Source organism: Electrophorus electricus, chromosome 1 (genome assembly GCF_041902795.1).
Source record: "Electrophorus electricus isolate QZ-2024a chromosome 1, ASM4190279v1, whole genome shotgun sequence".
Lineage (NCBI taxonomy): Eukaryota > Metazoa > Chordata > Actinopteri > Gymnotiformes > Gymnotidae > Electrophorus > Electrophorus electricus.
Genome location: NC_137497.1, coordinates 36,114,944 through 36,136,858, shown reverse-complemented (window position 1 = coordinate 36,136,858; position 21,915 = coordinate 36,114,944). Strand labels below are relative to the sequence as shown.

Genomic DNA, 21,915 nt, shown 5'->3' with positions numbered 1-21,915 from the left:
TCCACATCTCTTATTCTGGCGCTCTTCCTGCTTTATTGATTCGGGCAGGAAGGAGTTGAAATGGCTTCATTGTGTCTCTGTTCACTCGAGCACTTTCTTCATGTCGTCTTGTCTAAAGGACGGGGGCGGAAAGCTCAGCCGTGCACGTCAGCAGCGCCGTTTATCTGATCGGTCTGTAGGTGATGAAGGGTCAGGCGAGTTGGCGTCTCTAATCCATCTAAAAAGCTCTCCTTTTCCATTCCTTCTCTTTCTTTCTCGCTTTCTCTCTCTTTCTATCTTGCCCCCTGTCTACTCCACAGATGAGCTGTACGAGCCCCTATCCAGAGCCCAAACACGGGCGCCTGTCTTCCACCGAGACCTCGCAGTCCCGCTCCTCTCACGAGGAGTACCGCTCCGAGCCACCAGGGGGCGGCAGCAGCAGCGGCGGCGGCTCGCCCGCACGCAAGTCGACCAGCCAGCGGCGCTCTTGGCAGGACCTGATCGAGACGCCGCTGACCAGCGCCGGCCTGCACTACCTGCAGACGCTGCCCCTGGAGGACGCCGTGTTCTGCGAGCCGGCCGTCGGCCTGTCGCCCGAGTACCGCCGCCAGTCCACGCTCCCCGCCCAGCGCGCCCTCCTGCGCGACCACTACGGGCCCTTCCACGACGCCGAGGAGGCCGCCGAGCGCCTCCGGGACCCGGCCGCTGCCGCCGGCGGGAAGCCCCGCAGCTTCACGCTGCCCCGCGACGGCGGCCTGCGCGCCCTGCTTGCGCCCTCCGCCGGCATCGCCGAGCAGCGCGACCCCCCGCGTCGGGAACTGAGCCGCAGTCACTGCGTCGATGGTGAGTCTGCACAGCGCCACGCCATGTGTGCTCTGGCCACAGTTCTGCACCGCTCATATGCTTCATAAGCGTATAGTGCTGCCATATGCACGATTGTGTTAGAAGCACCAGAGATATGATTCTGGGGCAGCATTGTGGATGATTAATATTGTTATTAACTGGTAGGCATGGATTGGGCCAATATTCTTAATAAGCATGTGATAGCATGTCATTCATCCCTGAACTTTCCAGCAAACCTAATAGGATTAAAGTAATACTCCTAAAGGACTGTCAGGAAAGAACAGGCTTGTTTTTATGGTAAAGACCCTTGCAAGTTTTCCCTGAACTGGTCTACTATAGTTAAGTCTACCTGGATGAGAGTACCTGCTAACAATATACATAGTAATTGTCTATATACACACACCCTCTTTGTTCTGGCCAGTAGAATTCCAGAAACCAGAAATCTTTTTTAAAAGTGCACAAGAAAGCACTTGTTCTGTAACAGAGAACATTGATTATCGATGCGAGCCCATATGGTGGTATTACAGATGAGTTTGTTAGTTATATTCGTTTATTTGTTTGTGTTGTGTACGGTGCACCACTGGTCTTCAAGTGTTTTATAGTAATTTGCTTTTATGTGCAATCCAGCTAGCCACTCCATTTCTCCCAAAAGGCTAAAATACGATGGCGTCTTCATTAATTTTTATAGTCCTGCTCATCAGGTGTAACAGCATAAGTGGGGCGGCCCAGTCGTGCCTCGGATGGCCTGCCGTTTGCACGCCGCAGACTCGGGCTGCCGAGGGAAGCTCTCCAGAAGTAGGATTCACAGGAGGTTATTTGTTCTTTGTTTTGTTTTCTTTCTTTGTTTGCTTGTTTGAAATCGTCTTTGCGCTGCTAGTACTAGACATGAAGTAGATACAGAGACTTCCCCTATCCCTTCATTCCGCATCTCTTCATCTCTCTGGCCGAGAGTGAGCGAGCGAGCGCAGTAGGAAGCAGTGAAAGGTGGTCTGTGTTGGTGGAGGTTTGTCAGCAGTGCAGTCTGTTCCTCTGCAGCTTGCTGTGCTGAGGTGCACGCGCGCTCTTTTCTTCTCCCTCACACACACACACGCCTCTCCCAGAAATAGTGGTGTGTGTGTGTGTGTGGGTTTTTTTGTCTGTGGAAGTCCTGCCCCACTTAGCATCATTGATGTGATCCCATTGGATCTCAGTACTCCCTTCCCCTCTAAATACCCCCAATACTCCTACTGTATAAACTCTATAGGATCCCAGGCTCTTAATACACTATTATTCCTTTCCCTTGTACACGTCCTGCCTCCAAGTCTCCTCTCCCTCTCTCTGTCTTCCTTCTTATTCCCTCTCTCTCTCTCTCCCTCCCTCCCTCCGTCTCTCGTGCACGGAGGTGGATTAGTCATCTTCAGAGGCCCTATCTCAGCCTGCTCCACCACCTGCCGGAGATCACAGAGCAGCAGATCCTATCAGTTGTGACTGGGCCACACACGGGTCCCCAGGGGCCAGCGACAGCGAGGACCAAAAGACTCATTGCCTCACACAGACAGCACATGAGGCTACGTGGTGCTCTGGAGCCGCTACCATTAATGCAGAGCAACCACTCAGTCTAGCAGCTGTGAAACTTTATTACAGAGATTTAGCGATGAACAACAGGTTTTTAATGCTTCACGTGACCTGCTCTGAGAGAGAGTGAATCTCCCCTTTCAGTTCTCATTTCTTTCTCCCTTACTTTGTCCATGCCTCTATGCTCTGCGTAAATATGTTTTACGCTAACCTCGTCTAAACCTTAACCGTACTCATAACAAGAGACATGACTAAGCTAGTCTCACATCTGTACTATAGGCGCTATGATCGTTAAGCACATTGGGCTGAGGAACTGCTGCCCTCGTGTGGTGAAGCGTGGTAGCACGGGAGCCCTCAGGCATTCTGTTTTGTGTGCACAGGAATCAGCCTGAGGTAAAGCAGGCTTCCTTGTTCCAAACACAATCAATTCCAGTTAATTACACACGGGCCACATGCCTTGCACAGACTCCGAGACACCAGGGGGTCACCGCATACAGCAGCATCCGTGCCTGATTCACACACACATGCAGACACACACACACACACACACACACACACTTTTCCTCTCTCATTTTGTTTCAGTACATTTCTCTTGCCTGCCCCCTCTCATCCCCCCCTCTCTCTCTCTTTCTCGGCACACACACACGCCCACACCCACAAACAAAGCAGTGTGCCCCCCCCCACCCCACCCCACCCCTCATGTTGAGGGACGGCCCACCCGAGAGCACAAAGGGGGCCGTCGCTGTTCAGCTCGGCCTCTCTGCAGGCCCAGACCAGCAGGGGGTGGGAGTGGGAGGGGCACGTGGGCGTCGGCTAAATGTCGCCGTGGGCGCCTGGCGTCAGCTTGGCCAGAAGGCTGCACTTGCAGCTTTAGTTTCATTCCTCTTACGTGCGCTTTTTTGCGCACTGTAGCGGTGCGTGTTCATAAACGCTGCTCTCTCCTCTCTCCGCGTGCGCGTGGGGGCTGTATGTGTGCGTGTCCTCGCACGTGGGGGTTGTGCGTGTGCACGTGCGCTGTGCACGTGTGTGAGGGAGAGCGCAAGAAGGAGGACGTGTATCTATGTCATCAGCTCTGCTGATGTGTGTGTGTGCGTGCGTGCGTGCGTGCGTGTGTGTGTGCGTGCGTGTGTGTGTGCGTGCGTGTGTGTGTGTGCGTGCGTGTGTGTGTGCGTGCGTGTGTGTGTGTGTGTGCGTGCGTGTGTGTGCGTGCGTGTGTGTGTGTGTGCGTGCGTGCGTGCGTGCGTGTGTGTGTGTGTGCGTGCGTGTGTGTGTGCGCTGAGACTGCAGGCTGAGAGAAAGTGTGTGGGTGGAGGAGGACATGATGAAGGATGCAGAGACAGACGAGAGGAGTGAGGAGTGAGCTGGATGTTTACAGATCTCTGTGCTGTTCAGGAGTAATTAATAATTAAGACCCAATAGCTTTGAGGAGACGCTTTGTTCGCCTTCATTTCAGCCTGCTCCCCTACTATTAGAGTCCCGTTGCTCAGCCTGGGTGACAGGAGCCAAATGAGGGAAGCCTCCACACTGCCCTCATACACCCAGCGATAGCACTTTGTTTAGACAACGACCCTGAATTAGCCAATCAGGGCCCAGGAGCCCGACCAAACCTTCAGGTTCCCGTTCTTTTTCTTTGCACTGTGGCGAGACCCAGCCATGAGTGGTCCACAGTATTTACGGTGCTTGGTGACTACCATGCATCTGTGTTTTTCGCTGCTTCCCGTTCTCCTGACTGTGTGTGTGTGTGTGTGTGTGTGTGTGTGTGTGTGCGTGCGTGTGTGTGTGTGCGCGGCGCCCTCTTCAGGCGGTGAGCGGGAGCGGTTGGGCCAGGCGGACTCACTGGGAGACCTGTACCGGGCGCTGGAGCGCGCCAGCCTGTCTCCGCTGGGCAGCCGCCGCATCTCCAGCCGCCTGGACTACAAGCACTCCTTTGTGCGCCGCTGTGACGACCCGCTGCTCAACGACAAAGTGCACCGCCTGCGCATCCTACAGAGCACGCTCAAGGTACCGGGGCCGCCGTCGGGAGCGCGTCTGTGTCTGTCCTGCGCGTCTTCGTCTGTCCTGCCTGTCGCTCGGTCCCTGTCTGTCCGTCCAGGCGTCCGCGGGGCTCAGAAGACAGCTGCAGCGATGCTGGCAAGGGGGCGTGTGCAAGACCGTAATGGAACGTCCGTAGCGGGGGGGTGCTTAAGGGGGAAACCATGATGCTATAGCATGCAGCCCCCCGTGCTGCTGTCTTGGAGCCTCATCTGTGTCTCGCTGTCTCCTAACATGTGCCTGGCTTCTTGGAGCGCCATCTGGCGGCGCTGTGTGGCAGGCTCCGTGAATCGGGGCTTACGCTTCTCTGTCTGGGTCGCCCTGGCTTGCGGTCCTGTCGGCCCGCGGGCATGCCCAGGTCGCGTCTGCCTCTGCTAGGGCCTCCGTGCTGCTGTTCTGTGCTTGTTCTGCGGCAGACTCCTGTTGCATTGTGGGTGTTGTAGGCGTTGGCCCCTAAGAAAGGAAGTATGGTAGATTCTATGGGCAGTGAGGCCCACAGTGCCAGAGGACTCTGAACCTAGCATGGTGTGTGTAAGTGTGTGTGTGTGTGCGTGCGTGCGTGTGTGTGTCTCTGCTCCACACGCTCTTGTCGCTATGCTCACCTGAGTGGGCGCGCGTTGGCTTTACGTGTTAGCTAACATCCTGTGGCGTGCCGTGAGTCTGACCTCCTAACCTTCATGTGATGGAGAGTAACGTGCCCACCCTCCACTGTTTCTGCGCCCCCCCCCCTATAGGACAGGGAAGGGGAGGTAGCAGTGATCGACAAGCTGCTGGCCAATCCCAAGCTCACGTCCTCCGAGTTCCAGGAGTGGAAGAGAATGTACCTGGAGCTGTTCTCAGCAGACGACAAGCGGGAGCGGCAACCCAGCCCCCAATCCGAGCCCAGCCCAGGCTCCACCCCTGAGCCCTCCCCCCGCACCCCCTCCCTCTCTCACACACACTCCTATATTGAGACTCACGTCTGATCCATGCATGCACATGCACTCTAACCGGCCTCTCTCAGGACCTTCGAAAACACATGATACTGAACATTTGAATTTTGAAATTCAAAATTCAAACATTTGAACACCTGTACTGTAGGAAAAAGGACTCTTAGTTTATTGTCGATTGAATCGTGTGCCAACAGAACTCATATCTCGGCTGTATTAAAAACTCAAACATCTAACAAAACGGACTTGTGCTGCCAGGCACAGGAACACAACCGGAGTGATGAAGCCGTGGCTCCAGGCAGCCCGCTGGCCTCTAAGTGCTGGACTTTAGCATGGCTGGGTTACCATGGCTACTGGTCCACCATTCCCAGGGAGGCAAGGACTGTCGTGGAAAGCGCATGGTCAGCGCCAGCTTAGACACAGCCTACACCCACACGGCAGGACACTGCAGAGCCTAATATGGTAGAAAACCCTGTGACTGCGAGATGAAAGAAAGGAACCCTGAATCGACAGAACAGAAACAGGACACTGAATCGACAGAACAGAAACAGGACACTGAATCGATAGGACAGAAACAGGAGACTGAATCGACAGAACAAAAACAGGACACTGAATCAATGGGATATCAGAGCAGCTTTTAATGAAGCTGCATGTAAGATGTTCATGGACACACTCTACACCAAACTTCATGCCAGCAAATAGCGCAGGCCTGCTCAATCACACTTTCTCACTCGGCCTGTATGCTTGTGACCTTTTGTACCAGTACATGCGAGTGCACCTGTTGCGTCTGGACGCATTGCGTGTGTGATCAGATGGCTGATTTAGAAACTAACCACTTCAGGAGCTACAGATGTTGGTGAATTTGCTTTGTTTCATTTAACATAGAGCTCTTACCTGTAGCTCTGGCTAAGTGCCCACGGCAGGAGACCTTTCCTAGACTCCTGGTCTAGCAGTTCTCCTAGTCTTTAAAGGGCAATCTCCTTACAGGCATAGTCACACACACACACACACACACACACACAGAGAGAGAAAGAGCGAGAGATGGATACATGGTGTGCTCAGCCTACATAACCCTGTGATCACAGCTGCACAGCGCAGACCGTGTTTGTCTGCAGCCCGAATCATCTAAGCCTCATTCCATACGGTTCGGGAGCTCTGCTTCACAGAGCCAGTCTGCCTGTGCTTTGTAATGAAGCCTGGCTCTTTTGCAAATAAAATGTGTGGGAGCAGCTGCCCCGCACACACCTGCACCCGTGCACGGCTGCCTCGCCAACTCCTGTGCCGGTTCCTAAAAGCCTCGTGCACAGACTGCACATGTCAGGGTGGGGATTCTAGTCTAGCCTTACGACATTTCCTCAGAGAGGAGGTTGGTTTCTTTCTTTCTTATTTCGGGCCGCGGCGCCGAATTCGGCCCCGGGGGAAGGTGCGGTTTTGGTTTCTTGGCCTTTCGTTTCCTGATGCCTGACTCTGTGGACAGCATCCATTTTCTCCCTCAGCGTGATGCCGTGGCGCCAGGAACGTCGTAGCTGATGAGGGGGAGCGTTTGCGACGTCGGCCGCGCACACCTCCGCTCTCGGTGCGGGCGCCACACATGCTAAGACTGATGAAGGCTGTTGCCTTGGTTACTGAACTCCCCTCAACAGCTGCCCACGGCAGTAACAGTCCTCTTGATATTAACTGTATGTCAGCACACACCGATATTGAACAGTTTGTAAAGCTTGCGATTCCATATGCGGTGCACAGGCTCTCCTTGCGCTGCGTGGCTCAGATACATTATAACAGAGTTTACTCTTGTGGTTTTGCTTTTTCTTTTTTTTTTTTAATCAGTGCTGGCAGATGAGCGAAATTCAGTGTTTCACTTTGAGCTGAATTCTTGTCTTCAGTGACTGTACACAACAACCAAAAGCAATCAAGCTCTCAGAGGAACCCAAGGACGTGTGTGATTTTTAGACTATTTTGAATGTTCTGAACAGAGTTTAATGTAAGATAAAGATTAGATACATTAATATGTGTATTATAATGTACATTGACATCATTGCAGTTCTATGAGAGAAAATCCTCTCACAAAACATACTGTAGTAGAAGAGTTTCCTTCTATACTAAACTGATGTTTTATTTACATGATAATGTGATTATATAGCCAATATCACTATGTACATCTTGTTAGATTCAGTAAGTTTTCAAAAAGGCTACAAAATGTTTACCACTGGATATGGAATTACTATATTGGTTATCTTGAATTCTGTCACATTTGATTTTGTTTGTTAGGAATGTTTTTTTGTTTATTTTGGTTTCTTCTTCCCCTTCTTCTTTTTTTAATGGGAATTGCACCTCCACACCCACCCACTTATTTCTCTCTGTGATATCACAGGCTAAACTTATGAAGATATCCAGATACCAAATCTGGAAGGATGCCTTTACAGTTAAAATCTGCATACCAGTCTAGTAAATCTATATCCAGACTACTACCTGTCCTTATTTGTTATAACTAGGCATGTGGTTTGGACAGTGCCGTCAATGTGTGGTGTGTTTAGCTTACTACCTGGAAAAGATTACTTTGTCTTATTTATTTCCTTATTTAATTAGAAGGTCATTGCTTTACCCAGTTTTAAGGTTAATGTGGTTAAAGTCAATAAAACTTTGCTCATGAAACCACAGTCATTATATTTACTAGGTCTTATTCCCTTTTCAAAGTCCTTCCCCTGGGTCTGCCCGTCGGACCCCTTCACTGAGCCAGAGCCAAGCACGCAGGCGCGTGTGGACGTTCCAGCTTGGTTCCCTGTTCCCAGTAGGCGTGTATGGGGGGACCTCCACGGCAGTGCTAATGGGCTCTGCTAGAACACCAAAGGATGACGGAGCCAGTGATGTGGCCCATGCAGCGTCCTCCCCTGAGCTCAGCGGCAAAGCTAATAGGCAGCTAGCTCCATTCATCTCCTTGTCTCTTCATCCTCTCTGCTAAGCTCTGCCCTCACTGTCAGGCCGCACGGTGTTAACGTGCTGTGTTCTAACACATCTGTCTCTTTATATCTCTTGCCTTAATCACTGCACCCTAGTGTGGTTCCCAGTCCCCACCCCACCACCCCCCAGTTCAGATTTCTTGGTTTTACTGCTACTCATTAATCATTTAGTTTATTTTAAGCCGGGTTACAGCTAATCGAAAGTGAATGGCTCCAAATGGCTTCTTCAGGGGACCATGCCGAAATGATCTTGCTCTCAGTCCGTTTATTCAGGTACTTCTCTGGTTTAGTGCTGAAACGCTTTGATTAGGTTGAAGGACTTTGTCCAAACATTAAGCAGGCAGAGCAGAAGGATTTCACTCTAGGCAGATAAATTTTATTTTTTGCCAAAATAATCACAATACACGCAGCCAGTTTGACGCATTTTAGAAGTGCCCCCATGACTTCTATTCGGTTTTCTACTGACATCTGAACTTTTTGAAGCTAGTCTTACAGCTGTCAATGGGAAACACTCTAGAGTCTGTTTTGTTGCTGAGTTTTGAGAGAAGAGCAGCCTGTTTTTAGTGTTTGTCTATGCAAATATAGAGAGCCCTGCTAAATCTATGCTTTTTTTCCCCTCCTTTAGGCTTCATCCCACACACACTCAGAGACCTTCACACTTGCGCCGAATTCGAGTGCATTTGCATACCTTATATCCTCAAATGCTATTTTAATCACAATCTTCATTCTCATTCTTGTCCACTGCTCTCCTGTCCTCTGCCTAAGCTCTCTGTCTCTGACCTTCGCTCACCATAACACTTCATGTCTCTAGCCCTGAACCTGTATCCCAGGCCAAATATGCAGCTCATGTCCAAGGATGTGTGCATTTTTGCACTTCATTTTTTAACTCATTTGCACTGTGAAATTCCCCTTGTTGGTTCTTCTCGATATGATATACTGCTGTTCAACTATCAAAAATACTTATCCTTAACTCTGTCCTTTGCTCTGCTGAGCACTGCAGGAATCGCAGGAATCTTGGACTTGTTTTGGACCATCAGCTCATCCCGGCTCCTGTTGCTGACATGGTTTTCTGGATTTGTGTCGGTGTCATGTCTCCAGTGCCAGACTTCCTCTGGTTTACCTGTTTGCATTTCTAATAAGCCTGTGGAGCAGTTCCATTTTCAGGAGGTCAAACCCCATTGCACCTGCACACACACTGATCGCATTCCACCTCTCTCACGGTCCACCAGCTCTGGATATGTCAGAGTTCTCCTTCCTTCCCCTTGAGCTGCCATCCGTTCTCAGCCTCTCCCAATTTCAGAGTGCACCAATTGAAAAACCATCATTTTCGGTCTCCCACGGCAGAGAGTCAGGCAGTGGAAACCCCGGCGTTCTCTGTGTGCATATGGAATGGAATGGACTTTTACCTCCTATGTCTCTATAGGTTCTTGGATGGTCATTACAGCACAGTGAGCCCCAGATAATGGCACAGGCAGTTTACACACTTCTCTCCAGCTGTCATATTCAGGGTCGTACTCCAGTACATTCGCAGTGCACACTTCCTGTCCGTCCTGCCACTTCCTGCCTCCGAACAGCAGCACGTGCCCTCCTGGACTGACTGTCAGTCCGTAGCAAAAGCGGTCCTGCAGAAGCGGCTTAAGTCTCGTCCACTGGTTTTGCTCCGGGTCGTAGCGCTCAATGTCGCAAAATGGTTCGTACATGCCCAGGAAGGTATAGATGTACTCTTTTATCGTCGCCATCTGGTGGCCAAATCTGGCTATAGACATTGCAGCACGTCTTTTCCAGGCAGCAGGTCCTGAGGTATTTAGAAATAGTACTTCTTTGCTGCTCTCAGACTGGGTGCCATGGATACCACCTGAGATGTAAACACCTGTGCCAACTGTAGCGCAGGCTTGACCATGGATAGCATTGGGCAAAGGTGGCCCGCTACGCCAGCAGCCCGCCCTCATGTTATACCTCTCCACCGAAGACAAGGCCGGCTCTCCTCTCTGGCCCCGTCCCCCTATGGCGTAGATAACTCCCTCCACCACACAGCAAGAGAACTGTGCCCTCCGCTGTAGCAGTGGCTCCATTTCCTCCCAGCGCTCAAACCGAGGGTCGTAGCGCCACACTCGGTCAGAGGTCGTCATCACTGCCGTCTTCTCACTCTCCTCGTCCACCTCCACCTGCTCACCTCCTATCACGAACAGGAAGTTCCCCACCACGCAAACGCCTTGATGCTGGAGCTTCTTTGGCATGGCGACGGACAGTGGGCGGAACTTCCTGCTGTGCTGGTCATAGCTCTGGATCTGCGCCCTGGGCCGGTCCGCCTCGGGCCCCCCTCCCACCAGGAGCACTCTACCGCTCGTCGTTCTCAAGCTCGTATGGATGCTCTGCAGCAGCGGCTTGAGTGCAACCTGCATGTGGTAATACAAGGCTTTCTGCACAAGGCTGTGAATGAACGGCGTGCGCAGGGCTGGTTTCAGGGCGCCCAGGCGGGACAGCTCCCTGGGAGGAATCAGCCCAAATCGGACGCGGCTGAGCAAGGAGTTGCTTTCCAGGGTGGCTATGGTGTTGGAGCCCAGCCAGTCCAGAGCCAGGTGCAGCATGGCCACCTCCTCCACCCCCGGAATCTCCTCGGATCCCAGGACCTCTCGGAAAGAATCGAGGTTCAGCTCCAGCAGCCCAGTCCTACCCCTGCTGGTGCCGAGCAGCTTTGCCATGTTAAATGCAATGAAGTGGTTGGTGACCGTGAGCGCCTCTGAAAGGCCGTAACGGGCAGCCACGTTGGCGAAAAAGCAGCAGTTGTCCAGACTGAGGCCGTCTGAGATATACCGAGCACAGAGATCCACGGCATGCGTGACCTGGAGATAGCACGCGGCTTCCAGGGTGTCCTCCAGGGTGCAGGGGGATAGCGAAATCCACGAGGTGTAGATGAAGTCCAGGACCTGCTCCAAGCCAGTGGAAGACAGGGCAGATAGGCTGATAGCGCGAACCCTGGACTCCAGGGTGTGCTCCTGGAACAGGGACCAGAAGTAGTCGCTGGAGCAGGCCAGCAAGGCGCGATGAGCAGGAAACTCCTTGCCTTCAGCTTCCAAGGCAACATCGCACATCCGTCCCGCCATCCGCAGGTTCTGGTAGCGAGACAGAACCCCATCCCCATGCGACTTACTAAACATCAGAAAGTAACTCATTATTGAGAGAGAAGAAAAAAATGGAGAAGACCAGGAGAAAGAGGTGCACAGAAAAAAGATGGTAACAAAAAAAAGACTCAAATTAGAATAACCAGGGGTAGAGAGGGAAAAGGGACAGGAGAGAAGCGAGAGGAAATTGCCTTGCCCTTGCGGAATGACGGTTGCAGAATGAAGGAGAGAAGGTCACTGTTCAGCGATGCAGCTGCCGGAATGAGTAGCCCACAAGCACCATAGAAAAACATGGGAGGGCTAACCATCACTGCGCCAGCCAATGGACAGCCCACAAACCCTTCAGCATTACGACTCTGGCAGAGGTGGGCGACTGTCCCGTGATCTGCCCCTCTTATTTTCCCTGGATAGGCATGTCTGTACTCCCAGTACCCACAGCAGGGGGCTGGGAGGAGCCACACAGGAGGGTAGGCAACCAGGCGCCTCTCCACCCGAAAAGCCGTGCCCTTTTCCTTTGGTCCAGTTGGGAGTATTAGGACTGCAAGACCAGGGTTGTTGTTCACCATGATTGGCACCACGTGAACTTTGTCCCTTGGTAAATACGGGAGCTAGGCAGCACGAGATGCCTGTCTGCCACCACCCGTGCCGATATCTCGGCCCACGTTGCCATGCGGACAGTAATAGAAACATGGGGAAGAGCACTCAGACAGAGAGGCACGATGGAAGAGCTGAGACAGGGAGAGTGATACAGTGCTGTATAAGGGCAGGGAACACAGACAAGAGCTGTGTGGCACTCCGTCATTTAACAGTGGTGAACTGTGTCAATTATTATGTTCAAATCAGAAGGTAAAAGATTTATTGTTTGGTAGGCAATGTCAGGGTAGTTTTTTACATTAGACTGATTGTTACTGAGCCAGTATGTTATTTATGATGTTGTGTGTGTATGTATGTGTATTTTTGACCGGGCAAGATGAGGGTTCAACCTGACCTCATGAATTTATCTCATCATCATCCCTGAATAGCACCTGGCACAGACAGAACAGGGATGAGACATGATTGGGGGGGGGGGGGGGGGGGCGTCGGAGCTGATTATAAGGGCTGCTCGTTTAATTCTCACTCCTAAACACATCCAGCAGAGTGACCTGTGGTTCTTTGGTTCAGGGGAATTGTGGATGAACTCCAAACTCAGTCCCCATGCCAGAGTATTCAGAATACAACACGTCCATTCACTAATTGGTAACTTGAGCACTGTAGACTTCACAACATTGTAAGCGACAGTGAGAACTACTAGGCACCAAAAAATGCCCCAGTAGCCTGTACATACATAGAAACGTGTGGGTTTTTTGCTTCTGTTTTTGTGTGATTGGGTTTGCACTGACTGCGCCTCGAACTGGTTGGGAATTGGAACCGGGTGAGATGTAGCTGGCTTTCGGTTACTGCTTCTCAGTTCGTCTTGCAAGACCTTCAAATTGCGACTCAAGAACCGAATCCATGTGCCAGCAGCATTCCAAAGACAGTGACCTCACTATCAATTATAACCTCACCTATTAGGGGACTAAACAGTTTGCTCACTACATCATCTCACTGAACAGAATGGTGGCACTACTGAATGTGACAATACGTTTACATTGAGGTGAAGTGATTTTCACTCCACGTCTCATTTGTTTCTATGGAGATAGAATGGGCCATTGTGCACAGAGGATTATGGGAGCGAATAGAGCATTAAAAAGTTGAGCTTTTCTCAAATGTATGCAAATGAGAAGTGAGTCTCTGTGGACAGCAGCAAGTCAGCACAACGTTTGGCATTGCGTCATGTTACGTTCAGCTACACCAAAATCACTGTTGTGAAAAGATGGAGGAGAGGATTACCATTGCCAGGTTTTTCTTTACCGTTCAACACAATTCTGTAGAAATGTGGGAATATATCTAAAAAATAATGAGGCATGGGAGATGGGGTCTGAGATAGCTGGTGCCCCCGAACCAATGAACTTGCATTTCTAGTGACACACCCCACAGGAGGCGACCAGGAGGCGAAACAAGTTTTGCCTACCAGTGGACGTTTCGAAAGCTTTTTTCGCTCCAAAGTGAGCAGTATTGCTTCTCTAAACTGTGTCAGCAATATCACAACAGAGCAAACACTGTCATTTCTTCCTCATTAGTTTCTTCAGTGTTGAGACAATAGTAAAGAATGATCTTTATCTGTAACCTTGTTTTCATGGAAAATATCCCTGACAGTGCTAAATCTTAGAGTTGGCTCAAAGCAACAATTTACCAGTTTAGGGATTTGGGTGGCATTTTTGTACTTGCACTTTGAGTATTGCTACATTCGGAACAGAATAAGAATTTTAAATGATGTGCAGTATTTTTTGCATATAATGCTGGCATGTTGGTATAGTCAGATTTATTTAGTTGTTGTAAATTGGAATAGTTCTTTATACTAAAATGAGCCATGCTGTTTATTTTCAGCAGTTTGAGACAATAATTTGACTTTTCAGTGGCAGTTTTATGACAGTAATTTGTAAATTGTGTCTTCTTATGCGTTACAGTACAGAATCTATTAGAGTATGTTTGTGTAAGAAAGAGAACAAGAAAGCAAAAAGTCGTCCTGGCAGACTGACCTGAGAGACAATCAAAAAAAAATCTGTCCACTCACTTTGGTGGTAATCTGTGATGTACTCTGCACACTGTAATGTTATGGTGAAAAGTTTCCTTTTGCTTAATATCCAATTATAGAAGCACAAGGAGATGTACATACAAATTATTATAGTGAAGTGACAGTTGTTTGGCGATTGTTGGGTTTAGATAATGAATTTTTCAAAGAGGCTTTAGCAGTCTGTTGATTAAGTACACATCGGCATCTGGTACTGGGAGTCTTACGGAGGCTTTGCTGGTTCTCTGGGCCTGCGGCTTTCTCTGTCTCTCTGTGGCTGGTCACTCTTCTCAGAGTCACTAATCTGCACACATTCCCGTCTCCTGCACTGGCGAATGCGACACTCCTCTTTGAACCCCTCTGTACTGACTGATCTCAGGATCTGTCCCACAAGCAGCCTGCTCTCCTTAAGCCCCTTGGTCAGCCTCTTACACAGAAACCAGCCTTCTTTCTGAGCACCTAAGAATTGTGACAACCAGACATGATGTAGAGCTTATTGCATCCATTTTGTTTGTATGTTTTTTCGCCTTCATCTAGAGGTCAATAACTAAGGACTTAAGAGGTAAAAGCGGTAGGGAAATTGAAGCCACGTACTCTCTGATGTGATTTGCAAGGCAAATACTGAGCCTTTTAAAGAGACTAAAACACTACAGCTAAACACTGACATGATCATACAATGATTAATGTGATACTTGCTGTTATAGTTAGAAGCTAGTCAATGATGATTTCAGTTAGTGATTCAGTTTATTATTGGAGCAAATTTAATTAACTAAATGTAAGCAGAAAAAAAAACTCGTCTCAGCACAGGTTGTAGCATATTTTATTTGTGAGCCAGGTTCGAATAAATCTCCATAGGTTGTATTACCTTTAGCCCTCGGTATAGACTGCCTCAAAGTCTGGTTAGAGGAAGAGCGCAGAATATCAAATAAGGACACTTTGACATGGACAGGCGTGCTGTCCTGCCACCGTCGCTGTGGAACAGTGAAGCGTTTACTCTGCCCTTGGGAAAATATCCTATAGCAGCTCCTCCCAAGTCGCATGTCTGAGAGCTAATGAAACGGAGTGGCAAAGCATTCCAAATCCAGTTCAGTGTGTTCAAAGAACAACAAATGATTGCTTCCCCCTCCCACACCGGCGCTGCTCGTGAGCACACGGAGTCGTGGTTCGGTACGTGTCAGCCCACACTCCGCAGTGCAGCTCGCACATAACAAAGACGCAGGATCACGTCGAAGCAGAGGCAACAACATGGAGTGAATTAAGAGCAAAGACCATGGAGTGAAAGGGAAAACAAATAGTCTTGTTTTTTAGTGTCTCACATTTGTTCAGACTGAATGTGGCGAGGTGGCATTCGTCACTTTTGCTACGGACAGTGCGGATTAATCTTGCTACCACAGAATTCAGTACACTTGCATAATCCAGCATGATTCAGGATCTATAAAAAGAATTTAAAAATGTCACTCCACACGTGAAAGCAAAGAGACTCGCAGTTTGGCTATGAGATCTACTCACTGTCAGACCACACATGGTAGGCTTAAACAGGGAGTCACAAAGGAGGCTAGGCTACAGGGTTCATTATAAGGCTTTGAAATGACTGACATCAAACAGATTAAAGCCTGGTCTAAAACCAACGGTTTCCTGCCCATCAGTCCATGTACAGGTGCAATCCACTGTCGTCTTCTGGTGTGTATTTTCAACCTAAGGCCAGAGTGGGATGGGGTTACTGCAGGAATGCTCAGCTTCAATTGTCTGATGAGCCTCTTGGTTGGAGCAGTTGGAGGTTTTGGAGTTGGGGTGTGTTGTGAAGTTGGGGTTAGTTGGAGCTGACCCTTAGTTGATGGAGAAATCAGATTGAATGGCAAAGCTGGTAGAGCTTCCTGAACATGAGGGATGGAGATGGGGAAGTCACCTGTTCAAAAAGGGAACACTTAATTAAACATAGCACACTAACAAATACCTCACTTCAAATAGTACACTATCTAACCTCCATCGGCTGGGTTATATATGTATCCCTTGGTCTCACATAGTGCCTCTGCACACCTTCCTATGTTGCTTTTTCTCATGTACGTGCTCACGCACACACACTCGCATACACACGTATGTGCGCATACGTGTACACACACACACGCGCGCGTGCGCACACCGTCTCCAGATGGAAGGATTGGGTCACAGGCTGCATGTGTGTTTGCTGAATGTTGGCAGGCCCTGGGGAGCCATGCTGGGACAGTCACACTACAGACGGGTTCTCACTGCCCCACCAAGCCCAGCTCTGTCATCCATATTAATAGACCCTGATTCACACTCACACCCTTTAACACACACGCATGCACTCATGTGCGCAGTCATGCACGCACACACACACACACACGCACACACACACACACACACACACACACATTCTCATATACAAACTCACATGAACGGAGCGGTTTAGTAGCACTACTGACACCCTGTGGCTGGTTGTGAACACAGCAGGCTGTGTTGCCTGCAGCAATTTCAGGAGTATGACGCACTAATAAAATACTCCATCCTTTATCCTGACCTTGCTCTGTGTGCGTATGTGTGTAAGTGATCGACTACTGCTTTTCCCCCAGTTGACAATTCCAACAGGGAGACAAATGACAGACACAAAGCTTTGTTAACTGCTGCCTAATTTAGGGAAGAACTATACTAGACAACTGTGCTTTATATTTTCACTTAATGTCACATTTATACTTTTTTCCAGTTACTACTTTCTGCAAGTTTTCTTGAGTAAGAATATTAAGTTTCAGAAAATAAAAAGAACAAATTCCAGCTACTAGTTATTTGATTTACATACAGTAGGATGTATTGTATAATCTGTGTGGAAAGGGGGGCGAGACTGAGAGTCCTACCGATGTGGGACTAGTCCTTAGTGACCCATCTGAGCTCACTCTTCACGTTCTGGATCTCGGAGAGGTTGACAGCCGGGCCTGGCAGTTTCACGGCACCGGGCAGGTGCTTCTTCTCCTCTGGAGAGACTGCCGGAGCCTGAGAGGCCAGGCAAGACAGCACATGATGGCACTAGACCCTATGAGCTTCGTGCAGAGCTGGACACATCTGGACATATGTGGGTGTTGAGTCATTCGTGTGTGCATGTGTGTTTGTTTGTGTGTATTTTACAGACAAGCTTATAACACATTTTAGGTGCTGACCTCTTCTATGTCCACTGACTCATCTCTCCTCTTCACAGGATGCCCCGCCCCCGGACGCAAAGCTCCCATTGGAATATTGAGGTTGGCCTTTAAGACGGACATGGGCAAGAACAAATCAAACGACCCTCGCCACCATTATAGCTTTGTGCTGAGATCAGGCTTAAATAAAAACAAGGGCGCAACACCACACATTATTAATGAGGTCTGGAAGATTAACTGTAGAGTAGCCTGCATAGAGCAGGGTAATGCCCTTGCAATTGGGAGGTCTTCCCATAATTCCAGACACGGGCTGCATCTTTCTGCTGAAGCTCAGCATGTTCTCTAAAGCGCAAAGCATTTCGGTGAAAAGTCAGCTGTTGGAGGCACAGGTGAGACCAGTGGAGTCAGGGTGGAGTAACTGTCCATGACCGCAGCAGCAGCCTACAACGGGTCTCTGTCTTAGCATTCATTGCATTAGAAGGGGAAACGCACAGCAGTGTAACAGATTTGATGTGTATGTTCACGGTGACAGTCCGAGCAGTACAAGCCATAGTGGATCATCGTCATTACCCAATGACTGGGCCGTTTGTGTATTTTCTTTCATGATATTCTGCTTATATCCAGCACATCGCATTGCCTGGCTTTGATTTGCAGAATCTTAGTTCTCGTCTCTTCCATGTTCTCTCTTTGATAGCGTTGGGTCTTTTTTTGTAGTTAATGCCATTCTAGCTGATCTCGAGGTTGCTCACCAGTTTCCCGGCTTTGCAGCTAGAGTGAGGTTAGGACTTTTCTGCCAGAATCGCTTCCCCGGGCCAAAATATGAAACTTCCCCATTATAAGAGAAACAGCCAAACTGCTGTCTGATCAGTCAGACAGGCAGGGGTCTCAGGGCTCTGCACTTGGCTGTACGTTAATGACCATACACACTTCCTCTGTGCATGACCAGTCTTCTGCTCTGACTGGGCCCCTCAGTTGGACCATATCTACAATTCTTAATGTGTGAACATGTTGGGCTTTTTTAATAGATTATTCTGTATATGGAAAGCTTTTATGGAAAGAGAAAGGGTGTCTATTTTTGGCTGCCGTGTCCAATGTTTGTATGCGAGCTATGCTCTGTGTGTTTCTGCGCTATGGTGATACGTGGTAAGAACACAAGCTCTTTTTTCTTTTTCCTCAATCTCTCTCTCTCGCTCTCTCTCTCTCTGTCTCTCTCTCTCTCTCTCTCTCTCTCTCTCTCTCAATACTGCAGCTCCACATTTTTGATAAATTGTGTTCTTTGCCAAGCCAAACAACACAGAACAGTTTGCCACCATCGGTGGTCACTTTAACTGAAGTGTGTGTGTCTATTTTTATATGCAGTGTGTTTATCAGAATGTTTGAGCAAGATGAAAGATTTCCAATTCAGATTAAGAAAAAAACTAGAAACAAAAGCATGAGCAAGATTCTCTATGTATTTGATGTACATCACTGGGCTTGATGTGAATTGTGAAATGCTACTGTAATGCCGCGTGCATTTGAAATGTGTTTTTACAGTAATTCCTCAGTGTTCACAACAGAACTTGCTTTTCTGATTAAACTCCTAAAATGTTGATATGTTTGGTTTGTTTCATAAACCAGGCATGAGTAAGGACAGGGCTTCTTTAGGAAGGACGGTCCCATGCTGTACATACTCTTACATTATAATGAGAGCACAGTCATGCATAAACTCACACATGCGTACACACACACACACGCACACACCTGTTGTGCTCACCTGCAAGGCTTTGACGTTTGACGATGGCTGTTTAGACATCACGCAGGCTGATGTCCGAGGTCCTTCTGCAGACGAAAGAAAGAAAGCTGGAGCACTCAGATGTGAATTCAGACACTCGTTTGAAAGTAAGGGTTTGTGGGGGATCGTGCGAACGTGTGTACGGGGACAACGCCAGGAACTTAGGCCATTGTATGCCCCTGGCTTTCAGGTGCTAGGGGATAGTCTTTCCGTTGCTAAGCAACATCTGGAGAGAGAGGCAGGGAGGGACTGGTCCACATAAATCATTTATGCCCATACTGAATGGGGTTCATGTCATGGGCCACACATATGTATGGGCACATAGGCCAGCACGGAACCAAAAACCGCATGGTGGGACTACTGATTTGACCTCTTATGGCGGTGCATGAATACACAGTCTTCTTTCAAGCTCAGGTGCGAGATGCACAGCCTACATTGCATCTGTTCTCATAAAGGACGCCTTTATGGACGCACGAGATCTGGAGATGTAACAGTGGCGTCCATAATCCAAAGAGAGCAAGCAGAAATGCGCTGGTGTTAGTCCATCGTTTTCTACACATGTAAATGACCCCGTGGAAAGAGCAGCAAAGTGTGGGTATGTGACCCGCCGAGAGGCCAGGAGGGCTCACGCTGTGGACGCGTTCCCCTGGGCAGAGCGCCCGGGACAGGACGCCACTTCACTCCTCAGGCCGACCTCGTGGCGGCCGGCCCGTATTCATGACTGAACTATCGCTTTCTCTCTCTCCCTGTCGGATTCTGTCCTGTTTCATCCAGACGGTGCTCACAGTAGGAGAGACACTCAAGCAGATTGCTAGTAGCCTTAGCAACTGTAACTGGGGTTGCTGTTTACATCAACAGTGGAGCTTCGGGACTTAAAGAGGTGTGGTGTCTGGCCATGGAGCGTGGCTATATTTGTATCTGCTGAGAGCGACGCTTGGCTCTCTGCAGCTGTTCTGCATACAGTCCCTCTGCTTACATACCCAAAAACTCTCCCCCTAAAACATTTCTTCAGTCCTCCAAAATATGTCCACCATCATATGTTTAATATACAAGTATATACACAAGTCATGCACTTATTTTCTCCCTTTTGAAACTGTAGTCATCCAAAGTCAAAGTTGTACGAAGCAAAAGGACTTGCCTAGTTCCTACCTCCCCTTTGCCATCACAGTCACTATTATTCAAATCAAATTTCAAATTAAGCCTTCGCAGGTTTGTAACAGTGGCACCACGTACATCAAGCATGTTTCATACATACTCAATAGCACAAACATACATTGTTTATTATGCAAAGCGGTGTGGCCACCATAGTGCTCCCGTGGGTGTCGGCACTAGCTTAGACGGCAGAGACCTCCGGCTGAAGTTCTAACTGACATAACACCCTTGAAAGCAACCTTGCTTTTATAAAGTCTGTGTGCCAAAGCCCCGTTAGACCCCAGTTCATTAAAAATGAGTCCTTCATTAGCACTCTGAAGAAGGGGAAACACCAGCTCATACTTGGATATGCTGTATTGTTTTAGTATTGTGCTACAGAGATTATGTTTGGGATAAGTGCTCTGTGGACTGTAGGTAATACAGTGTGTGCCGCTGATGAAGAAGCAAAATCCACACACAAATATCAGTTTTAAAAAGGCGTGAAGGAATTAACTCAAATATTAGCAGAAGTTAGGGCCAAATTCCCACACATTTCTAAATATTGTTTGACTTTTAACATCCACCAGACTCTTTTGGAAACTGACACCTTACACTCAAAAAAACCCAAGTCTGACTCAGCATATACTGAAAGACTTTCAACACACACACACACAAACACACAACACAACACACAGAGACACAACACAACACACAGAGACACAACACAGATGTTCATGCTCTCATTTCCCCAAGTCTCTTACCAGCTGCCAACTATCCAACTATCTTTTCCTCTTTGAGAAGGCCAGGTCAGATGCCGAAGTGTCTTTCGTTCACTGTCTAAACGTCTCCCTCTGGCTCTGTCCTTACCGGGTCAGTCTCGTCCCCGCGTGGTTCGCCGGTACTGTATCAGTGGACTCTTCCCCTCTCTCTCTCTCTCTCTCTCTCTCTCTCTCTCTAGGTTGCAGAGTGGCAAAGGGATTCCTCTCATATCTGGGATTTGTGCTTTCTATAAATAGCAGTGAGATACACAGAGGGGACCTGCTTTCCGTCCAGGCTGCCCACATGCTCATCACAGGCGTCCTCGTTCATACCCAGTCATGTGCCCTATATAACCCCCCCCCCCCCCCCCCCCCAGCATATAGGCTTAAAAAACCTAAAAACACTAATCCCTGCCTCATTAACAGCACATATGTGAGTGCTGCAGCCTTATAGTAGAAGTACTCCATGCATGTGTAGATGCTCACTCAGCCCTCCCTGGGTCACACAGACTGACCACCTTAAGCCGCTTTCATGTTTTCGGCATCGGTTAATGTATCCCACCATGTTATGAACACTGACAACACAACAACTTTGCCACGAAGCTAAACAGACGACTTAATCAAATGTAAATTGCAGGCAAATGAAAAAACGTTTCATATGTAGCATCTGGCCTGTAGAGGGCGCACACACGCACACGCATAAATGCACCCCATCGTGGTATATTTAGCCTACTCTAACCTAAATCAAAATGGCCTCGATGTGCAAGAAGGTATGAGGAGGCAAACAGCAAGACTTTCAACTGCATACTTCAGTTAATAATCCACGCGTGACCTGAAGTGAGAACTCAAGCAGACCATGAAAATGGATGGTGATGGAGGAATGAGGCTGCTTGGAGTTTTGAGAAGGTTACCCTCCACCTAAGGCCGGCCCACTCTAAACTTTACCTGTTCGGATGTCAGAGTGAGGTCCCAGCTCCTTACACCGCCTCACAGCTTTGTTCCTCAGCGTGGGAGCATTCAACAACACGCCCTGTCTGGTCT

General features: G+C 48.9%; 3 protein-coding genes across 7 annotated transcripts in view; 1 reads left to right on the top strand and 2 right to left on the bottom strand.

Annotated features, from left to right (window-relative positions):
- The window catches only part of cnksr2a (connector enhancer of kinase suppressor of Ras 2a), a 214,562-nt gene extending 206,569 nt beyond the window's left edge, over nucleotides 1-7,993 (top strand). For all 4 annotated transcript variants that reach the window (XM_035526035.2, XM_035526032.2, XM_035526034.2 and 1 more), the window contains 3 exons: nucleotides 300-822; nucleotides 4,178-4,377; nucleotides 5,142-7,993. In XM_035526035.2, the coding sequence (XP_035381928.1) occupies nucleotides 300-822; nucleotides 4,178-4,377; nucleotides 5,142-5,372 (954 nt within the window). In that variant the 3' untranslated portion in view covers nucleotides 5,373-7,993. The remainder of the gene's footprint in view (nucleotides 1-299; nucleotides 823-4,177; nucleotides 4,378-5,141) is intronic.
- A 654-nt stretch (nucleotides 7,994-8,647) lies between these two features.
- klhl34 (kelch-like family member 34) lies at nucleotides 8,648-12,420 on the bottom strand. Its single transcript, XM_027008123.3, has 2 exons — nucleotides 11,614-12,420; nucleotides 8,648-11,473 (listed from the first exon to the last, which is right to left on the bottom strand). The coding sequence occupies exons 1-2, from the start codon at nucleotides 11,979-11,981 to the stop codon at nucleotides 9,703-9,705; spliced, it is 2,139 nt and encodes a 712-aa protein (XP_026863924.3). The 5' UTR covers nucleotides 11,982-12,420; the 3' UTR covers nucleotides 8,648-9,702.
- Nucleotides 12,421-14,868: 2,448 nt separating this feature from the next.
- On the bottom strand, nucleotides 14,869-21,915 carry smpx (small muscle protein X-linked). Of its 2 annotated transcripts, none has more exons than XM_081717940.1 (5): nucleotides 21,820-21,915; nucleotides 18,968-19,032; nucleotides 17,236-17,322; nucleotides 16,936-17,071; nucleotides 14,869-15,971 (listed from the first exon to the last, which is right to left on the bottom strand). In XM_081717940.1, exons 2-4 carry the CDS (start codon nucleotides 19,004-19,006, stop codon nucleotides 16,946-16,948), a joined length of 252 nt encoding a protein of 83 aa, XP_081574066.1. In that variant the 5' UTR covers nucleotides 19,007-19,032; nucleotides 21,820-21,915; the 3' UTR covers nucleotides 14,869-15,971; nucleotides 16,936-16,945. The 2 variants fall into 2 exon arrangements, with proteins under 2 accessions (XP_081574066.1, XP_026863842.1); XM_027008041.3 differs by lacking the exon at nucleotides 21,820-21,915 and adding an exon at nucleotides 20,878-21,065.